This window comes from Poecilia latipinna, unplaced genomic scaffold (assembly GCF_001443285.1).
Source record: "Poecilia latipinna isolate Pla-1442-1.1 unplaced genomic scaffold, P_latipinna-1.0 Scaffold628, whole genome shotgun sequence".
Lineage (NCBI taxonomy): Eukaryota > Metazoa > Chordata > Actinopteri > Cyprinodontiformes > Poeciliidae > Poecilia > Poecilia latipinna.
In genome coordinates, this window is record NW_015113244.1 from 284,931 (window position 1) to 302,367 (window position 17,437).

At 45.8% G+C, this 17,437-nt stretch overlaps 2 protein-coding genes across 2 annotated transcripts; one reads left to right on the forward strand and one right to left on the reverse strand.

The window, feature by feature from the left end:
* Positions 1-621: 621 nt before the first annotated feature.
* On the forward strand, positions 622-6,845 carry tmem110l (transmembrane protein 110, like). The gene is made up of 8 exons (XM_015043380.1): positions 622-997; positions 1,922-1,970; positions 2,052-2,147; positions 2,338-2,459; positions 3,196-3,308; positions 4,007-4,090; positions 4,175-4,306; positions 6,089-6,845. Exons 1-8 carry the CDS (start codon positions 799-801, stop codon positions 6,197-6,199), a joined length of 906 nt encoding a protein of 301 aa, XP_014898866.1. The 5' UTR covers positions 622-798; the 3' UTR covers positions 6,200-6,845.
* On the reverse strand, positions 6,665-17,294 carry LOC106954110 (inter-alpha-trypsin inhibitor heavy chain H5-like). The gene is made up of 10 exons (XM_015043379.1): positions 16,787-17,294; positions 16,429-16,598; positions 16,230-16,346; positions 14,604-14,775; positions 14,141-14,450; positions 11,325-11,965; positions 10,670-10,723; positions 9,974-10,090; positions 8,909-9,286; positions 6,665-7,742 (listed from the first exon to the last, which is right to left on the reverse strand). The coding sequence occupies exons 1-10, from the start codon at positions 16,947-16,949 to the stop codon at positions 7,480-7,482; spliced, it is 2,385 nt and encodes a 794-aa protein (XP_014898865.1). The 5' UTR covers positions 16,950-17,294; the 3' UTR covers positions 6,665-7,479.
* Positions 17,295-17,437: the final 143 nt, after the last annotated feature.

Consider the following 17,437-nt stretch of genomic DNA (forward strand, 5'->3'; position numbering starts at 1 on the left):
TGACCTCCAGGAGGGGTCAGACGGTTCGTTAGGAGAGAGTTTATTATTCTCATAATAAAAGAAATGTATGACTTGAAAACATTTTTTTAAAATTCTTCTCAGGTTATTTTTGTGTTATTAATATTCAGTTTATTATCTAAACATCAAAGCAACAACAAAACACATCTGTAAGGAGTTATCTGTTTTTTAACAGCGCGTCGCCACAGCATCCATAAAGTTCATTTAAATTAAATACGTCATATCTGGTTTTTAATATCAAAATAAAAGTCTATTTTATTTGATTACAGTTTTAAAAATAAATACTAATTAAATGTCACAATTTTAAATACTTTTAATCATAATCTGGTGATTTTTTTGGTGCTTTATAGAGATATTAATTTGATTTTTTTTCCTTATAACTGAAGACATTTGGATATCAGAAAATATTTCACTTTTGTCACTAAAATATTTGACATTATTCCGGATTTTTTTGTATAACATTTCTCAGATAATTAATATTTTCAGTCTTTATTTACTTTATCTGTCATAGATTTTAGAATAAAATATATTCTTAATCGGTGGTCGATCCGTTTGAGTTTGTTCCAGCTGGTGCTTTTATTTTGAAGCGGCGTCACCGGAAGCTGGTGTTGGTGTCGCTGCGCCGCTTTCCGGCGGGTCCATCCCTGTTGTTGTGGGTCGGAACATCGATGCTGCGGTTCGCCTGAACTCCCCGGGATGTAGCCACTTTCTGGGCCGACACCAAGCAGAACGGAACCGAAGGCCGCGCCGGTCCAAACGGAACCGAGTCGGGGTGGATTCATGACAATAATGGAGCGGTTCGGGTTCGGCGGGGTCGTTCTGGTAAAGCGGGTTTTGGACCTCGGTCCGGTCGTGGTGGCCAACATGTCCGACATTAACAAGGCCGGACCGCACGGCTGCGATAACGGAGCTCTGACGGACCGGTTCGGGGTTCTGATCCAGGCTCTGCTGGCCGTCGTGGCCTTCAGCACGCTGATGTGTGAGTACCGCCAGGGTTCTGGTTCTGGTTCTGGTTCTGATTCTGGTTCTGGATGGCCTTCATGAGCCAACGTGGCATCTGGTTCCCACTGGACGGAACCAGAACCGCTTCCAGAACTTCTCCACCCAGAATGAACGAGCTTCACACACACTGGAACAGAATCGAGTCTTTGGTCCGGATCCGATCAGATCTGAGGCCCGGTTCTGGACAGAACCTGAACCTCAGAGTTCTGACCCGCTCCAGTAGGCAGGATGGCTTTAATAGACTCATCTCAATCAGATTCAGGTCCAGGCTTTGACTAGGCCACTCTGAAAGCTTCTTTGTGGATCTTCTCTGAGGTGGTTCCGGTCAGCCCAGTCTCTCGTGACCTTTGACCTTAGCTTGTGCTCTGGGGTTCATCAGGAATTGATTGTTTTTCCTTTAAGTTTCTCATCTTATCTTTGATTATTGATCGGTCAGAGTCCTGCGGCTCCTGAGCCAATAATCAATCAGGCTGATCGATTCTTCATCCTGACGTCTTCCTCTCTCCATGTGGGGTCAGAGCGCCCCCTGCCGGGCTCCACTCCGACCTGCAGCAGTCTGAAAAAGCCTGGAGTCAGATTCCAGGATTTTCCAGGGTTATCCAGGAACCCTGAAGTTTTGACCCAGTTTGGCTCCAGAATATTCAGTCAGGAAATCCCTTTTGAAGTTGTTACTGCAGCTCTAAAGCACGGTGGAGGGAGAGTCATGCTTTGGTCATTTCCATCTGTAGAGTTTTTATAACAATGAATTTATTTGAAACAATTTCCAGACACAAAACAGCTTTTAATTAAAACCTGAAATAAATATGTGTGTTTCTCTAAAGTAGATAAAACATGAAGTGATGAAGCGTTTCTCCAGCTGAAGTCGGCGTGTGACTGATCTGCAGCCTGTGTGTGTTTGCAGTGAAGCGTTTCCGGGAGCCAGCAGGCGTCAGGCGGCCCTGGAGGATCTGGTCAGGCCACTTCCTGCTTTTACTGTCCGGATGGAAAACCGAGGACGTTTTTACATTTTTAAGGTGTTTTGTCTTTTCCAGGTTTTTCGACACGTCCAAGCAGGCCATCGGAGCGCTCTTCATCCACTTCGCCAACGTCTTCCTGTCCACGCTAACCAAGGAGGATCCCTGCTCTCTGTGAGTCCCAAATCCAACATGGCTGACCCGACACGCTGCTAGCTGCTAGCTGCTAGCTGCTAGCTGCAGTCACTAAGCTGTAGTCTAACATCCTTACATGTAGTTTTTTTCCCCTGTGAGCCAGAATCCTGAAAACAAACAGAAATTAAAAAAAGCAGCGGTGTGGTTATTCCGGTGTTTTCCTCTGAAGGTACCTGATGAACTTCCTGCTGGATGCGACGCTGGGAATGCTGGTGATCTGGGCGGCTGTGAAACTGGTTTCCAGACTGGTGGAGATCAAGCAGTGGAGTCTGCTTTCCTTTGGAGAATACGGTGAGAGGAAATCCTTCAGCTCATGAGAAAACACACAGAAACTACACCAACAGCTGGCTGAATCACGATTAATCACGATTAATCAATGATTTAAATAATCATCAGATAGATTAGTTGTCGATTAATCGTTAATAGGAGTAAAAAGAGGCTAAAAACAGACATTTGATGAAAGAAGAACACAATCAGAGCAGAAATGAAGCCAAAACTCAACAATAAATATCAACATTTTCCATTTAAGATAAAAACAAATTATTTTCCTGTAAATCTGTTCAACCAGAACTCCTCTAGTGGCAGCTTCAGCTTCACCCACTTCACGTTCTGTGAAATAATCACCTCATTAATACAAATAATAATCAACACATTAATAGACAGAATTTTTTAGCTGCAGATTTATCTTTTAAGCATTCATAAAAGAAATGCTGTTATTACGTTTTAGGTAAGAAAATCTCATTATTCAAAAATGTAATTGAGTTTTTTGTTTACTTGCATCTTTTAATGTATTTCTAATATTGTGTAAAAAATGGCTTAAGTAGTTACATAAAAAATCTGCAGAATTTCCTATTTTTAAATCCAATTAATTGATTGACTGTCAGAATAATCGATACTAAAATAATGTCTGAATAAAAGTGAAGGCAGGAGGAGCAGTTCCAGAGTCTGCCACTAGAGGGTGCTGTGGTGAACTAACCCAACCTGTTGTGCTGGATCAGCTCAGGTTGTGAACGTCTGTCTCCACCAGGCGACCCTCCGCAGGCGGCGGCGTGGCTGGGTCAGGGCGGCGTCTACCTGCTCATCATGGTTCTGGAGAAAGGCGTGATCAGCCTGGTTCTGCTCGTCCCCGGATGGTCCAGAGTAAGACGGGTCAAAATGAACTGAAAGTTTGGGACCTGGGGTCCAGGTCCGGTCCTGAAGATCTGACATCCTGCATGTTTCACATCACGTGTGTCAAACTGAAGGCTGGGGGCCAAATCCGGCCCACCGTAGCTTCTCATGTGGCCCTCCAGACTCCAGAGGGACGCATGAATATAACCTTCAATATTACAACTGAGCTGAAATATTATGTCATTAACCACATTAAAACCATTTCTATCCGTTTACTGACAAATTTAATCAGTTTTATTTTGCAGAAATTTAAGTAAAAATCAAAACTTCACAATATTTTGCAAATTCATAATTGTGAGTTTATTGCAACTTTTCTGCAAAAATAGTTAAAAACGTTGGATTTAAGTGATTCTAACTCCCACCTGCAGGTGGCAGCATTTCCTTCTTATGCTGTACTACTTAGCCTTATAGTTACTGTCATACATAAATGCAAATATTGCAAAATTCCTTACAAATATTTCTGAATTAGCCCAGAATCAGTGATTTAGTGGAAAAAAATCCCCAAAATAATCCTGTATCCTGATGAGTTCACTAAAGATGTACTCGGCTGTTCATTTTTATTTTAACTTTCATTTTCTGGGATCACCGGCCCTTTAAGAACCTCCCTGATGTGGAAATGAGTTTGCTTTGGATGTTCCCCTGAGTTAACTGTAGTTCCTCTGTTCCAGCTGCAGGAGGTGCTGCTGAGCTACATCGCTAACCCTCAGCTGGAGCTGGCGCTGGTCATGCTCATCGTGCCGTTCATCGTTAATGTAAGCTGATTCAACGGTCGGGTCGGGTCGGGTCGGGTTCGGTCAGAGAGTGACTTCATGCTGTTCCTCTGCTGCCCCCTGCAGGCCATCATGTTCTGGGTGGTCGACAGCCTGACCATGAGGAAATACAAGACCATGACGGGCCTGGAGCACAGCGGAGACTCCAAGCAGAAGGCCGAGGCTCTGCCAGCAGGGGGCAGCAGCGAGGAGGCCCAGGTGAGAATGAGTTCATTGTTTCTGTACGGCGCCCCCTAGAGGACATGGGAGCTGGAAGTGTTTCAGTTTTAAGGTTTGTTAATATTTGAAGTTTTATCTTTTTCTTTAGGATATAAATGAACCTGAAACTTATGAACAAAAATCAAAACAGGTCAAACATAAACTTTCCGTCTATTTTCATGAACAGAAACTTTCTGTAAGGAAGAAAAAACTATTTCCAAACTATTTGGAGTATTTTTGAGCTATAAAGTTTTTATTTCTTTTCATGCGCCGTCTCCTCTCCTCTTTTAAACAAACATGATTAAAAATCAATTTTCAGCCAGTTTCTGCACCAGTTAAAGGTGTAGAAACGTGTTTAAAGGTTAATTTTAAATGAACATTTGATACTAAACGCAACACGGTGTTTTTGCTCATTTATTGAGAGGGAACTCAGAAGAACAGACATTGCCCCATGTCCCCCAGGGGGCGCTATTTGTCTTGGCTTTCAGTCCAGGTTCTGGTACAGTTCTAACCTAAATTGGGTTCTGGATCAGAACCTGGTTTGTTTCTCCAGGACCAGATGAGAGATTGTGTAAGTTAATATCTACAACATGATGCAATAAACCGGTAAAAATAAACTCAACTCTTCAAATGATTTGATAACCTAAGAGCTCCAGTCGACTGCTGAGTCTGTAAGATTGGAGATGTTCTGACTGTGGGAGAACCTGAGGGCCCCGAGAGGCCCCTGTCTGTCTGCTGCAGCTCAGAGGAACGGTCCATCACTGACCCGTGCTCCGGTAGACAATTCGGTCCACGCTCCGGTAGACGCTCCGGTAGACAATCCGGTAGACGATCCGGTATACGATCCGGTAGACGCTCCATTAGACGCTCCAGTAGACTCTCTGGTAGACGCTCCGGTCCAACGTTGGTTTTTGTTTCTATTTTAAGGTTTTGTATCTCAAGATTCTTGTTTGATCGTCATGTGGAATTGAGACGCAGCAGTTTCATAAACTGACCCGTTTTTTTATTCTCCTCAAATTTCTCTGTTGTAATCAGTTTTCTGAACACAGAGGCCATGTTTTCAGTTTCCATCATCTCAGGGGTCGTGACCTTTGTGCGTAACGGGATTAGAGGCTTTGTTCCTTCCTTCCCTGGCGCGCTGCCAGGCGGCCATGAGTCGAGCCTTCATCCAGGGAATAAAAGTGACATTTATGGAGCGTCTGCAGGCTGATGGGATGGAAAGCAGAGGAGGAAGAGGAGGAGGAAGAGGAGCGCTCTTCACTGATGCTCACAGCAGAGTTCAGCTTTCAACTGCAGGAATATTTCAGCTGTTTAAACTATAAATCACATAGAAAAAAAGCAGCAATAAAAGATTTAAAACCGTTTGTAGAGATAAAAATACAGTTTAGAAGAGGGGTGTCCAAAATGTGGCCTGGGGCCATTTGTGGCCCTAGAAATGATTTTGTTTGGCCCCTGACTAAAGTTAAGAATGGATAAAATTAGGCCAACAAAACAGAAAACAACCGATTACACAAAAATAAGATTTTTTTCTGTTTTACTGAAAATCTTTTTATGTTTTGGATCTTTAATGATAAACAGATTTCATACAAAGATGTTGAGAAACTTTTCTTGTTTAAATGATTTATGATGATAACAAACAGCAGCATGTTGTTCTACATTCATAAATCTGATGGACTCTAATAAGGAGTGATGTCACTTCCTTTGATGGTTTGGAGTCGTAGATTCAGAACATCCAGACTGGGAATGCTGAACTGGGATAACTGGTCGGCTCTCCTTCCTCAGGTTCTGCTGGCTGAGAGCGACTCCGGCGAGGAAGAGGAGGAGGATGAAGAGCAGCGGGTCCATGTTCAGTACTCAGGCGGGCCGCTGAGACCCAGCTGGGTGGTGGTGTAGAAACGGTCCAGTCAAATCCTCAGCCTCATCTTCATCACTAGGCCTTCAGTTTCCTGCCTTTTTGTAGAAGAAACTCTGAGAGGAATCAGAGTGATGATGTCATCAGAACAGTGACATCATCAGAACTGTGACATCATCAGAACTGTGACATCATCAGAACAGTGACTGTTCCAGAACCAGAACCTCGGGTTCTGCTCTTGCAGTAAATCCGGATCAGAATGGTTCTGCATTTCAGGAGGAAAATGAGTTTATTAAAAAATAAAGTTATTAGAAATGAGCCGCTGCTGATCCTCAGAGATCAATCTGATTATTATTAACAGAGTTTAACCTCTGACCTCTGACCTGAGCTCCCAGCAGTTTATATTATCAGATTATTTTGAATTCCTTCTGCCTTCGTTGTGAAGCGTTAAACTGAGGTGGTTCTGTTTGGGTCAGAAGCAGAACCTCAAGCTGTCCAGAAACAAATCCATCTGCTCTGCTGCTCAGTGCACTGAAGTTTTTCCTTCCACCTGATTTTCCACTGAATCATTCCTCTGCAGCTCCAGAATCAGAATCTGTTTGGTTGGTAAATCATACAAAATGTTTTGTGAAGAATTATGATGTTTTTCTACATAAATAAAAACTAATATTTGGGTTAAAAAATAATTTCTCTAATAATTTTGGTAGAACGACTTTTGTCTTGAATGAATTGAACTCCACATGTAGCCAAAGGAATGTTTAATAATCTGTGCAGTAATATAATTATCACATTTATTTGTATTTGTTTACTGAGATACTTATATTCTGGGATCGATTCTTTAATCATATTTCTGTTTATTCCTCATTGCTTCATGTTTTATTTGTACTTGAATGTATTTTTAATAAACCAAATAAAGGATGAAAGGTTCTGCTGGTTCCGGTCAGACCCAAAGGCCCGCTCTGCTCTGAACCTGAATAAACATGATTATTCTGAGACCAGAGCTGCTGTTGGAGTTCAGTTCTTACCACCGACACCTGTGAGGGCGGGGCCTGCAGCACACCTGTGTGGGCGGGGCCTGCGGTGCAGCTGCAGGTTAATGAGGCCAGGTAGCAAACAGCTGTTAGAGAAATTTAACAAATGAGTCTAAAACTAGTTTAAAGGTTTTATTCACCTCAACATGGAAAATATTAAACAGCATAAAACATTTCATTTCATTAGAAATAGAAAATAAAACGTACAGGTACAAACATGACGTCATTAAGTTATAGTTGGATGCTTAGTTAAATCAGATAATAATTAATAATGATAATAATGACAGTGCTCATGCGTTGTTGTTTCCGGTGTCGAACAGGTGAGCCGTGACGTAATCCTCGTACCGGCCGTCGATCAGCTTCTCTGCGTTGTTCCGGGCAAACCAGCAGTCCACGCTCTGCTTCCCGCCGTAGATCCGCCTGCTCTTCCGAACCACCGGTACCGACCGCTCCTTCACCTTCAGGAATGCGGTCGGGTTCAAGTCTCCCGCATCTCCCGGCGCGGGAAGCGCAGGAAGCGGCGCCACGCCCACTTCCTCATGCAGGAACTGACCTGGAGTCAGGAAGAAACAGTCAGGTTCACTTCCTGCTTCTGCAGTTTATCCAACTGAAACTAAAACGATTCAGTTTAAATAGCAGCAGCAATGAGCCGTTAGCATCAGCCGTTAGCATCAGCCGTTAGCATCAGCTGTTAGCAGGAGAGGGAAGTCAGATGGACCTCAGTTTGTAATTCAGAAATTCTCCTTATTCTTCAGGATTCTTGCTTCTGTTGAATGTTTATAGCAGTTCATATCTTACCTGCAGTAGATAGATGACATTTTCGTTTAGCATAAATCCAGATTAGTTAGTGCTGGAGGATGTTGCTAGGCTAGCTAGCATGTAGCCCCACAAAGGTTAAAAGCAAAGTGAAGATCTACCACCTTAAAGCAGCACAGTTTATTAAGTTTCATGTTTTTATTTTATTCTGACCAGGAACATCTAAAATGTTCTGTTTTCAGGAAGATTATTGGTGACGCACTGCCTCCACTGTGGGTGTATCCTGTCTGGACCGTCAGCCTGATCTGAAAGAAAGGTTTTACTGCAGGTAAGATATGAACCAACCAAGTCTGAGCTTGTTTTTAGTTCTGCATATTTCAGGTATCAATATTTACCATCTGAAAATGAACAAATGATAACGATGAGGACGGTTGAAAATCCAGCAGGTTGTGTCTGGAAACTGCAGCTAATGTTAGCATAGCATTAGAATAACCTCAAAATCACTATCCAATAACATCTGACGGTTTGACCCTTCTGCATGTTTACATTTTTTAAGTTTAATTATGAAGACTAGATGGAACCGTTGGGACACTTCAGGGCAGGGGGTCCAAAGTGTGGCCAGTGGGCCATTTGTGGCCCTTCAAATGATTTTGTTTGGCCCCTGAACACTAATCATGAATGATAAAAATGTATCAGTTCAAAACCTTTCTTATGTTTTGGATCTTCAATGATATATTGTTAAGAAGGTAAAACTAAAAACAAACATCAAAATAAAATGTTTCTGCATTTCTCCTGTAATGCAGAAATACATAAACTGTCAGTAGTTTGGGTAAAAGGTTTGGACACGTCTTCTGTCCTCCAACCGTCTGAAACTCGGTTTAGACCTCAGCCCCTCTTCATGTCTGAATGTAGCTGCTCTGTTTGCGGCAGCAGCCAATCAGGCGGCAGCTTGTTGGGACGTACCCAGCAGGCCGTGGCAGCGCGGTGAAAGCCCGGCGCTGTTGCCGATGTAGAACCCCAGGTGGTCTCTCTGGTAGGGGCTGGGGTTTTTGTACCGGTGCAGCAGGATGACGAAGCTGATGTTTCCTCCCACTGTCACCGTCACATTGGCCCCGCCCACCACGGCGACGGACAGCCGGTCGCTGTCCACAGCCGCGGTGGCGTGGCAGGGCAGGATGATGCGGTCCCGCCCATCCAGGATGACCTTGGTGGGGGTCACTTCGATGTAGGCCCGGTGCGGGCGATCCATCACCACGGCGACGCTGCTGAAGTACGTCCGCTGCTTCTTATGGCTGCCAGGGGGCGCAGGAGCACCGACTAGCCGGCCGTTCACCGTCACACCTGGAAAAGTCAAAGAACCGTCAACTAATCCCAGCTGAGGTTGGGAACGCCTCAGTCATCTCAGGCTGCGGCTTAAAGGGGCGGTGTCATGAAAAATAGATTTATACTTTTTTAGCTTTTCATCATGTAAAACAAGCTTGGAGTTTTGCTCTGATTATTATGTTTGATAAATCATTTAATCCCCATGGCAACCATTCAGCTGCAAGGCCTGGGTGAGCCTAGACGCGCCTTCAAGGCACAGCTCCGCCCCCTCTCAGCTCCTCCACCACTCAGCTCCTTCAGACTAGCCAGAAGCAACTAGCAAACAGCTGCTGAGCTCATTAGGAGCTGCTGCTCAGAGCAACACTGGTAAAAACACTAAAGGTTTAATAGAGGAACCATGTTGGATGACTTCCTGGGGGCGGAGCATCAGAAAGAACAGGAGCTTCTTAAAGAGACAGAGGCCCAGTTTCAAAGCCTTATATTACAAAGTCAAATTTCTTTTAAATCTTATTTGTTATATGTCATTTTATAACAGCTGAAGTGACATAATAACTTTGTGATGCTATAAAATGTCACTGTGTGGCTGGAAGCAGATGCTGCTGGCCCTGTGGGGGCGGAGGTGAAGCCTGGTGGCCCGCCAGGCTGATGATCTGCTGGAGGAAACCTGAGAAAGAGTCAGTGACTGAGATCAGCCCTGAGGCTCACCAGAATACCGGTGGTCAGAAACCAGACGCAGGACGTCTCCAGGCTCTCCGTTGATGTTGAAGCAAACAGTTAGCTTACTGAGAGGGAACTCCACCACGAAGTGAGGGTCGCCGTCCGCTGAGAGAGAGCAGCACAACCAGGAATGAGGGATCACTGAACACATTTACATTCATTTCAGATTTTGTTTTTGGTTAAGACCGTCTGAAAGAAAACTTGTTAGGCTGCAAGTATTTCAGCATTTTCTTTCTAATATTTCAGATGCTGTATGGATGAATCTGTGACCAGGCGAGGGTCCCTGTTGTTTTTAATCTCATTAATTTTCAGTTATTTTACATTAGAAATGTCAGTGTTCATATTGTAGCCTGCTGTTTCTGCTGTCTGGATTGTTTTTGGTTTTTGTCTTTGGGATGTTTTAAAAGTTGCTGCAGCTCTTTGGAAGCAGCTAAATGAGATTACAGAGCGACCCTAATGACAGGGGCATTAGGCCGTATCTGCCCCCGATGCCCCCTCTCTTTACTAAAACACAAACATCCAGGATCGGCTGCTTAAGTACAACCCAGAGCTGCTGCTGGCGCCTCAATTAGAGCTTTTCAGAGGAAAGCAGGCTGATCAAAGCTAACAGGCTGAACGACAGGCCTGGAGGCAGAGACGCTTCAATCTGATGAAATTCACAGTGTGAGAAACGTCACGACTCACCTGAGGTTTTGGAGATGCTGATGGATTTCCTGAGCGGTTCGCTCTCAGCTTTTCCTGCAGAGAAAAATGTATTCAAAAAGTGTCAAATAATTTAAGATATAATGATTTAGAAACAATAATCTAGGATGAAAAAGGACTAATGCAGGATTTTCATCTGTTAAATGGTTTATGTTTGAATTTTTAAAAATGTTTAGTCAAAAATTTAGCAGATAGTAATTCATACATGAACATTAATACTTGATGCTCCATCTGGTTAAAGTTTTACAAATGAAGCAAATGCACAACAGTCTGGTCCAGGTTTAAAACAGATCTAATAATCAAACCTGAATAATTTCTGCTAAATGTATTTAAAAAGAAAATAGCAAAGAGCCAAACATGAAACCCTGAGGAACCCCGCAGGTTAAATAAGCTCCTAGAAAACCTTTGATCTTTAAATCAGAGGAAATCAGTTGTGAGGCATAAACCTGATCTCCAGTAGATTAACAGTTTATCCTGAATAATTTAACATTATTTATTGGTTTGTAGTGAACCAAACTAGAGGAATGGATGGATGCGCCACCAGCTTCCTGCTGGGTGAACCTGGATCTGATGGGAATTGCTCTCCAATGTTTTCCTCAGCAGAATCTCGTCTGATGGGTCTGGTGTGAAGCCTCACCCGTCCGGCTGCTCAGAGAGGAAACCGGGCCGCCCAGGTTCCTGTCTGGTTTCTGTGGCGGCTCGTCGTCTGCAGCTGGCAGCTCATTGGCCGGTGAGGCGGCACCAGGTGTGGGCGGGGCCACGGAGGCCTGGGTCGGGGGGTGGGGCTGGTCCAGCACCATGTGGGTGAGCGGGGTGAGGAAGCGGAAGGTGAGGGACAGGTTGGTGGCCTGCTGGGTTTGCTCCTCCCTCTCCCTGCTGGAGCGGCTGCGTAGCCGCGCCCGCAGCCCCTCCTTCACGCTGAGGAAACCCCAAACACGCTGCACAAAGTCTGCAGCCACTGAACCCAGGGAGCTCCCCCACCCCTGCGTGACCCCTGACCCCACCACCGCAGTGGCTTCCTTCACGTGTTTCTCCGTCTCCGCCTGCAGGTGGCGCAGCGGCACGTCCGTCTCCATGGTGATGAGCCGGTCGTTGTTGCTGGCGGTGACCTGGACGTGGAGCGACTCGGCGCTGCGGTCGGTCAGCTTCCCGGCCACCACGATCTCCGAGCCGTTGAAGAAGTTGGTGAAGAGGCTCTGGGTGACGTAGCCGACCGAGTTCTGGGTGTAGTTGATCCGGATGTCGGACAGAAGCGGCGTTCCGATCTCACTGTAGAACCTGGAGAGGAACAGAGGTGGTGAAGGACCTAAAACCTCCCCAAGTTCACTCTTAGAAGTCACCATAGCAACCAGTAGGGTCTCCACAGCAACCATTAGCTAACTGGACGTTGAGGCGCCATTTGTCCTACCGGCACAAACGTAAAAACGTGAAACTTGCTGAGCTAAAGAAACAAAAATTTAACAAAGATGCGTCAGCAGTTTTCATCCGGGTTCAAACATTCTCAGTCGTTCGGGAGACTAGAAGGACTTTAATGGTTTACTGCTGGAGGTCTAACAAAAACAGATCCCCAGGTCCAGAAGCAGCTCTGATCTGCCAGGTTTCAAATCCAGAAACCAGGACTGGGAAGAGCGCCTCCCTTTGGTCAGATGTGGTAAAATGATGTGACAGAAACATGGAGGGGGTTTAAAAAACCAACAGCAGAAAATCTGGCAAACATTTAATAGTGTAATTTTTTTCTCTGCTAAATAAAGACCACAAACAATCCACGGTGCCTCTACCTCGTCGGCCATGTTTGTTTACTCTGAACTCACGACCAAAGATCTAAAATCCTGAAATCTAAATGTTGGTGAGTGAAATCTGAGTGTTGAGTTCCTCCTGCTGTGTCTCCATGTCACACTGTCTACAGCTGAACCTGTTAGATGTTTGATCATCATGAGGGGAACCCGGCCGGTCTGGGCTGCCACGTTCCAGAGAAGGAGGCATCATGACGAGCTGCTCAGCCAATCAGAATCACTCTAAACATGAACAGCCTGGTTGGGCCTGTTTTCCCATCACTATTCAGACATGCAACCATTGAACATAAACCCTGAAGTCTTTAAAGCCTCATATTAAAGCCTTTATACTCGGCAGCTGATGGTCTCATAAAAGCCTTCATATTTCAGAGGCTGGACGCCTCCAGCCAGGTTTGGTTGGACGTTTTAAAGGACCAGCAGCAAAGCGGTTATTTTAGTCTAGGCTGGATGTTTGTGTGGTTGCAGCTTCCATCATCAGTGGATCATGTCCATCCGGATTGAAACCTGCCGGCTCTTTAAGCCGCTCACAATGAGAGCATGAATGTGAACGTGGAGGAGCGCGTCCTGTCAGCTCAGCAAACCTGCAGCTGTTTGTTCAAGCCGCAGCGGCTCTGTTATCAGCCTATTCGTTAACCCCACACACACACTGAAGACGCAGTCTGCACAACACACACACATTCCTGAGCGACTGAACCAACGCCTGTCTGAGAGCAGGACAGAGAGCAGCTGATCAGAGGACGGCCTGCTGCTGCAGCTGATTACAGGTCTGCTGTCAGCCTGCGCCGGTGAGAGACGGCCGGGCAGCTCGTAAAAACACAGCATGCACAAGGATCACAATGTCTGGAAACTACATCAATTTAATGTCCCTGCATGCGAGAAAAGACTTTAATTCTGATATTTGAGAAAAACTGACTAAATTCACATATTTGCTGATTCACATCCCAACCTTTCAGCTTCCTGTCCATTTATCTAACCAGTTAGTTTCTCTTCAGAGATCAACATGATGACCAACTAAAGAGAAAGATGACAATGAGAGCCAGATTCTGTATACTCCTTCCACTAAACTTTCCATTCCCATGCTTGGAAGCAACAACCAGCTTCTATAGCAGTAACTTCTGCAGCTTTATTAAAATCATTCTGGGTCAAAGCCTGACTTTACAGAGTTTTTCCTGTTGCCATGACAACCCATCATGACCGAATCTGACCAGTGAAGCGTCCAAACTGACCCGACGCTGAATGGCTCCACTATTGTTGACCCCGTCACACTAACCCAGAGTCGTTCTGCTCCCAGTTCAGACCAGATACTGGACCAGTTCAGAACCAGCATCAGACTGCTGCAGACCAGTTCTACACTCACCCTGTTCTCTAAACAGTAGCCAGTTGCCACTATTTCAGTTACTTCAAAACACAGAGTGGAAACAGAAGTAATGAAGTTCATCAGGACAGAATCTTACAGGAAGCAGGAAGGAGTTACTGATGGGTAAGGAAAAACTCCCAGGTTTGGAAAGGGAACATTTTGTTGAGAAGGTTTTGGAAACGAGTAGGAAGGTAAAGCTGGGTGTCATCTGCATAGCAGTGGGTTTGGATCCATTCAGGCTGGAACCTCCGTCTGAAACAGCAGCTGAAACTTTCTGTTCGGAGGAAAGCCGTAAAGCGTTACCCTTTGAGCATAGCGCTAGCGTCGGCTTCCTCGCTGATGCGTCTCGTCATCCCGCAGTTCTCCAGAGCCATGAGCTCCAGCAGCCGGTAGTCCACATCGTTCCCAATCCCGATGGTGAAGATGCAGAACTTTTCCTGCACGGCAGAGCGAGTGTTTCCCAAGATGGAGGCGGACTGAGTCTCTCCGATCGTAGGCCGGCCGTCCGTCAGAAAGATGATGAGGGAGACGCTGTTGGGTCCGGTGTCGGGGTCCGACAGGTAATCCCGAAGCAGAGCAGATCCGGTCTGGATGGCTCCGTCAATGTTTGTGCCTGAAGAGAACAAACTAAAGTCAAGGCTTGATGGAAAAACCTTTAATTAGTGGCTGCTGCTGGATTTAACAAACATTAAGACATGAGATGCACTCAGCCTCCAAACAGCTGAGCTCGGCGCTGAGGGTCAGGGAAGAGGCCGCTGTGTCTCACCGCCGTTGGGAATCAGCGTGTAGATGAACTTCTTGGCGTCTCGGATGTTCAGCGGCGTCGCCAGCACCAAACCGTCCGGCTGCCAAACCTTGACCCTGTTGGAGAAGCTGATGAAGTTGAAGTGGTCAGCAGGTCTCAGGTCCCTCAGGATGGTGAACAGAGCATCTTTGGTCTGTAAAAATCACAGGAAACTACAGGTTAGTCTGTGCAGAAGTTTTAAACCATCCCTCATCGTCTAAGACCTCTTCGATGTCTCTGTTTGTCGTTCTGATTTCCAGAGCAGACAGAATCAAATCATGAGACGGTAAAATATTCCCACCAGTGTTTACAGGCTTTATGGCCCTTCCTTTGACTAGGACATCTCATTGAGCATGTGAGAGAGCAGCTGCAGTCATAAACATGGCCGTCTGGTTAAAAAGCTTTCAGGAAGTCCATTAAAACCTCGGCAGTCCTCTCTCTCCTCTGTGGGCGGGCGATTTAATTTGGGGTTGGGGTCCTAAAATGACAAACTGACCCCAGCTGAAGACGTCCATTGTGAAGCATCAAAACACGCTTGTTCTGATCCGGGCCGGGCTGGGGGCGGATCACGGGGTCAGGGGTCGAGGGGTCGAGGGTGTTGTTGTCCACAAAACTCCGTCGCCACGGAGACGGTGACCTTCTGCTGTACTTTTCCACTTTGCTTGGCTTTAGTCTGTTTCTGTAGTTTGTGAGCCGCTCTGGCCGGAGCCGGAGGGTTACGGCGCTGCGTTCCTCAGATCGATGCTCCAGTCAGGGAGGAGGCGGCGCAGCCTGTCGTCAGAGTTCCTCCGACTCAAATGGAAAAAGCGCTGAGGATGATTTCATATCTGCTGAAATCCCAGTATGAGTGGATTTCCTGAGAGTTTGTGCAGAACTGAAAGCAGGAAGCAGATCTGAATAGTTAGTATGAAACTGGAACTCTACTAAAGTTTGATGCTAAATACTGAATGTTTCTGTCGATGTTCATGTCTTCAACCTTTAATCCAGTTTTCATGTTCTGGGCTTTAAATGTCTGAAAACTTTCTAGAGTTTCTGGAGGAAGCTGTCGGCCTGCGCAGGTCCTGCTGCATCTCCTGAGATCTGCTGCTGGAAATCATTATGGCCGGTTCTACCAGAATATATCAGTAAATCCCATTAACACACTGGTAAAATATCAATAAATAGCTAATTCAGCTTCCTAAAATTAAATAATATCGAACATCTTTTCACACTGATGTTCATAAGTTTATGATTTTTAAACATTTTATTGTTAATCTCGTGGAGCTAATTTAGATATGATGACAAATGTGACATTTTGTTACTTGCCAGATTGGTCAGTGGTAGAAGTGAAAAACACTGCCACCTGCAGGTTGGAGTCAGCATGGCTCAAACCAAACTTTTTTAGTGATTTTAGTGATTTTAGTGATCTGTTGATTTTGTAACAAACTCGAGGGACTGATTGATGTAAATAAGGAGATAAAAACGGCTTTGGCTTGACTGATGATGTTTAAGCTGTTATGTTTGAAGGTGGCTGGATTTGGACCGAAGCTTTCAGTAGTTCAGACCAAACACAGCGGAGGTGTCCAGGTGGACAGCACAAACCGTCATCCAATCAGAGCACTGCTTTACCTGCCTCATCTTCTTCCCCAGCATGGAGGCGCTGCTGTCGATCACAAACACGACGTTCTTGGGAACGACCGGCAGATCTTTGGGAGCAAAGTAGTGGACGAAGTGTCCGTTCAAAACCTGGAATCAGAATAAATCCGAACATTGACATGAAGCACAACGTGAGGCTGGAGGACCGTGAGAGACACGCAGGACGTCTCACCTGGATGTCTCCGATCCCCGTGTCCCGTTGGACGTCGTACCGGATCACGAAGTCTCCCAGGACGCCGCTGGTGGAGATCTTGGCCTGCTGGACGATGTTGGGGCTGAAGGTGACCTTCCAGACGTTGTTTTCATTGGTGACTGCAGTCGTGATGGGAACCTCGGATTTGGCTGGACCACAGAGACAGGAAGTGTGTCATAGATTAACTGGATCAGAACCAGAACCCTGGGATGGTTGGACTGGAGCCAGACTCAGGGTTGTTGACTGAGGGGAATCCGGTTTGCTCTTTGGCGTGAGCTGCACTTTGAGCTTCTGTTCCCATCCCGCCTCCTGATGTGATTTACTGTAGAACTCAAACCTGTGATCTTTTCGCCGCGGAGCGGCAGAACCTCCAGGTCCACGATGGGCGCCTGGTCCACGATGGTGACGTCCAGGCTGAGGCGGCTGACCAGCTGCAGAGGCCGGAGGCTGGTGACCAGCTCGTAGCTTCCCAGCCGCCGCTGCAGAAGCTCCTCGTACATCAGCAGGAAGACGGCCCGGTTCCGGCCCGGTATGCTAACCGTGGTCCGGAACAACTCCACCTCCGGTTCTGAGCTGCACAATGAAAAGTAAAGACGAAATCCTCACAGTCCCTCATTTGGCATAAAGATCAGAACCGAGAACCGGTACCGACGGATACCTGGAGTGTTTTAGTTCTTTACCCAAGATGTTTCAGCAAACATTCAGAATCAGAACTTTACTTCCTAAAAGGTACCAAACATTTCTGGTACCGATGAGAACCAAGATTCATCCGCCGCTTCAAACCAGCAACGAAGCTGAAGGACAGAAGATCGTCTGGAGAAGAATCGATGAAACCCGAGATTCCCAGACCAGAGTCTGCTGCACGTTACTGGTTCTGGTTCTGATGTTACTGGTTCTGGTTTAGATGTTACTGGTTCTGGTTTAGCTGTTACTGGTTCTGGTTTAGATGTTACTGGTTCTGGTTTAGCTGTTACTGGTTCTGGTTTAG

Bases quoted from the DNA above. Each gene is read 5' to 3' on its own strand.
- tmem110l (XM_015043380.1), top strand. From the start codon at position 799: ATGACAATAATGGAGCGGTTCGGGTTCGGCGGGGTCGTTCTGGTAAAG. The intron at 998-1,921 runs GTGAGTACCGCC...GTGTGTTTGCAG, and splicing joins GGCCTTCAGCACGCTGATGT to TGAAGCGTTTCCGGGAGCCA. The intron at 2,460-3,195 runs GTGAGAGGAAAT...TGTCTCCACCAG, and splicing joins GCTTTCCTTTGGAGAATACG to GCGACCCTCCGCAGGCGGCG.
- LOC106954110 (XM_015043379.1), bottom strand. From the start codon at position 16,949: ATGTACGAGGAGCTTCTGCAGCGGCGGCTGGGAAGCTACGAGCTGGTC. The intron at 10,724-11,324 runs GTGAGGCTTCAC...TTTTCTCTGCAG, and splicing joins CTCTCTGAGCAGCCGGACGG to GAAAAGCTGAGAGCGAACCG. The intron at 10,091-10,669 runs GTGAGTCGTGAC...GCTCTCTCTCAG, and splicing joins CAGCATCTCCAAAACCTCAG to CGGACGGCGACCCTCACTTC.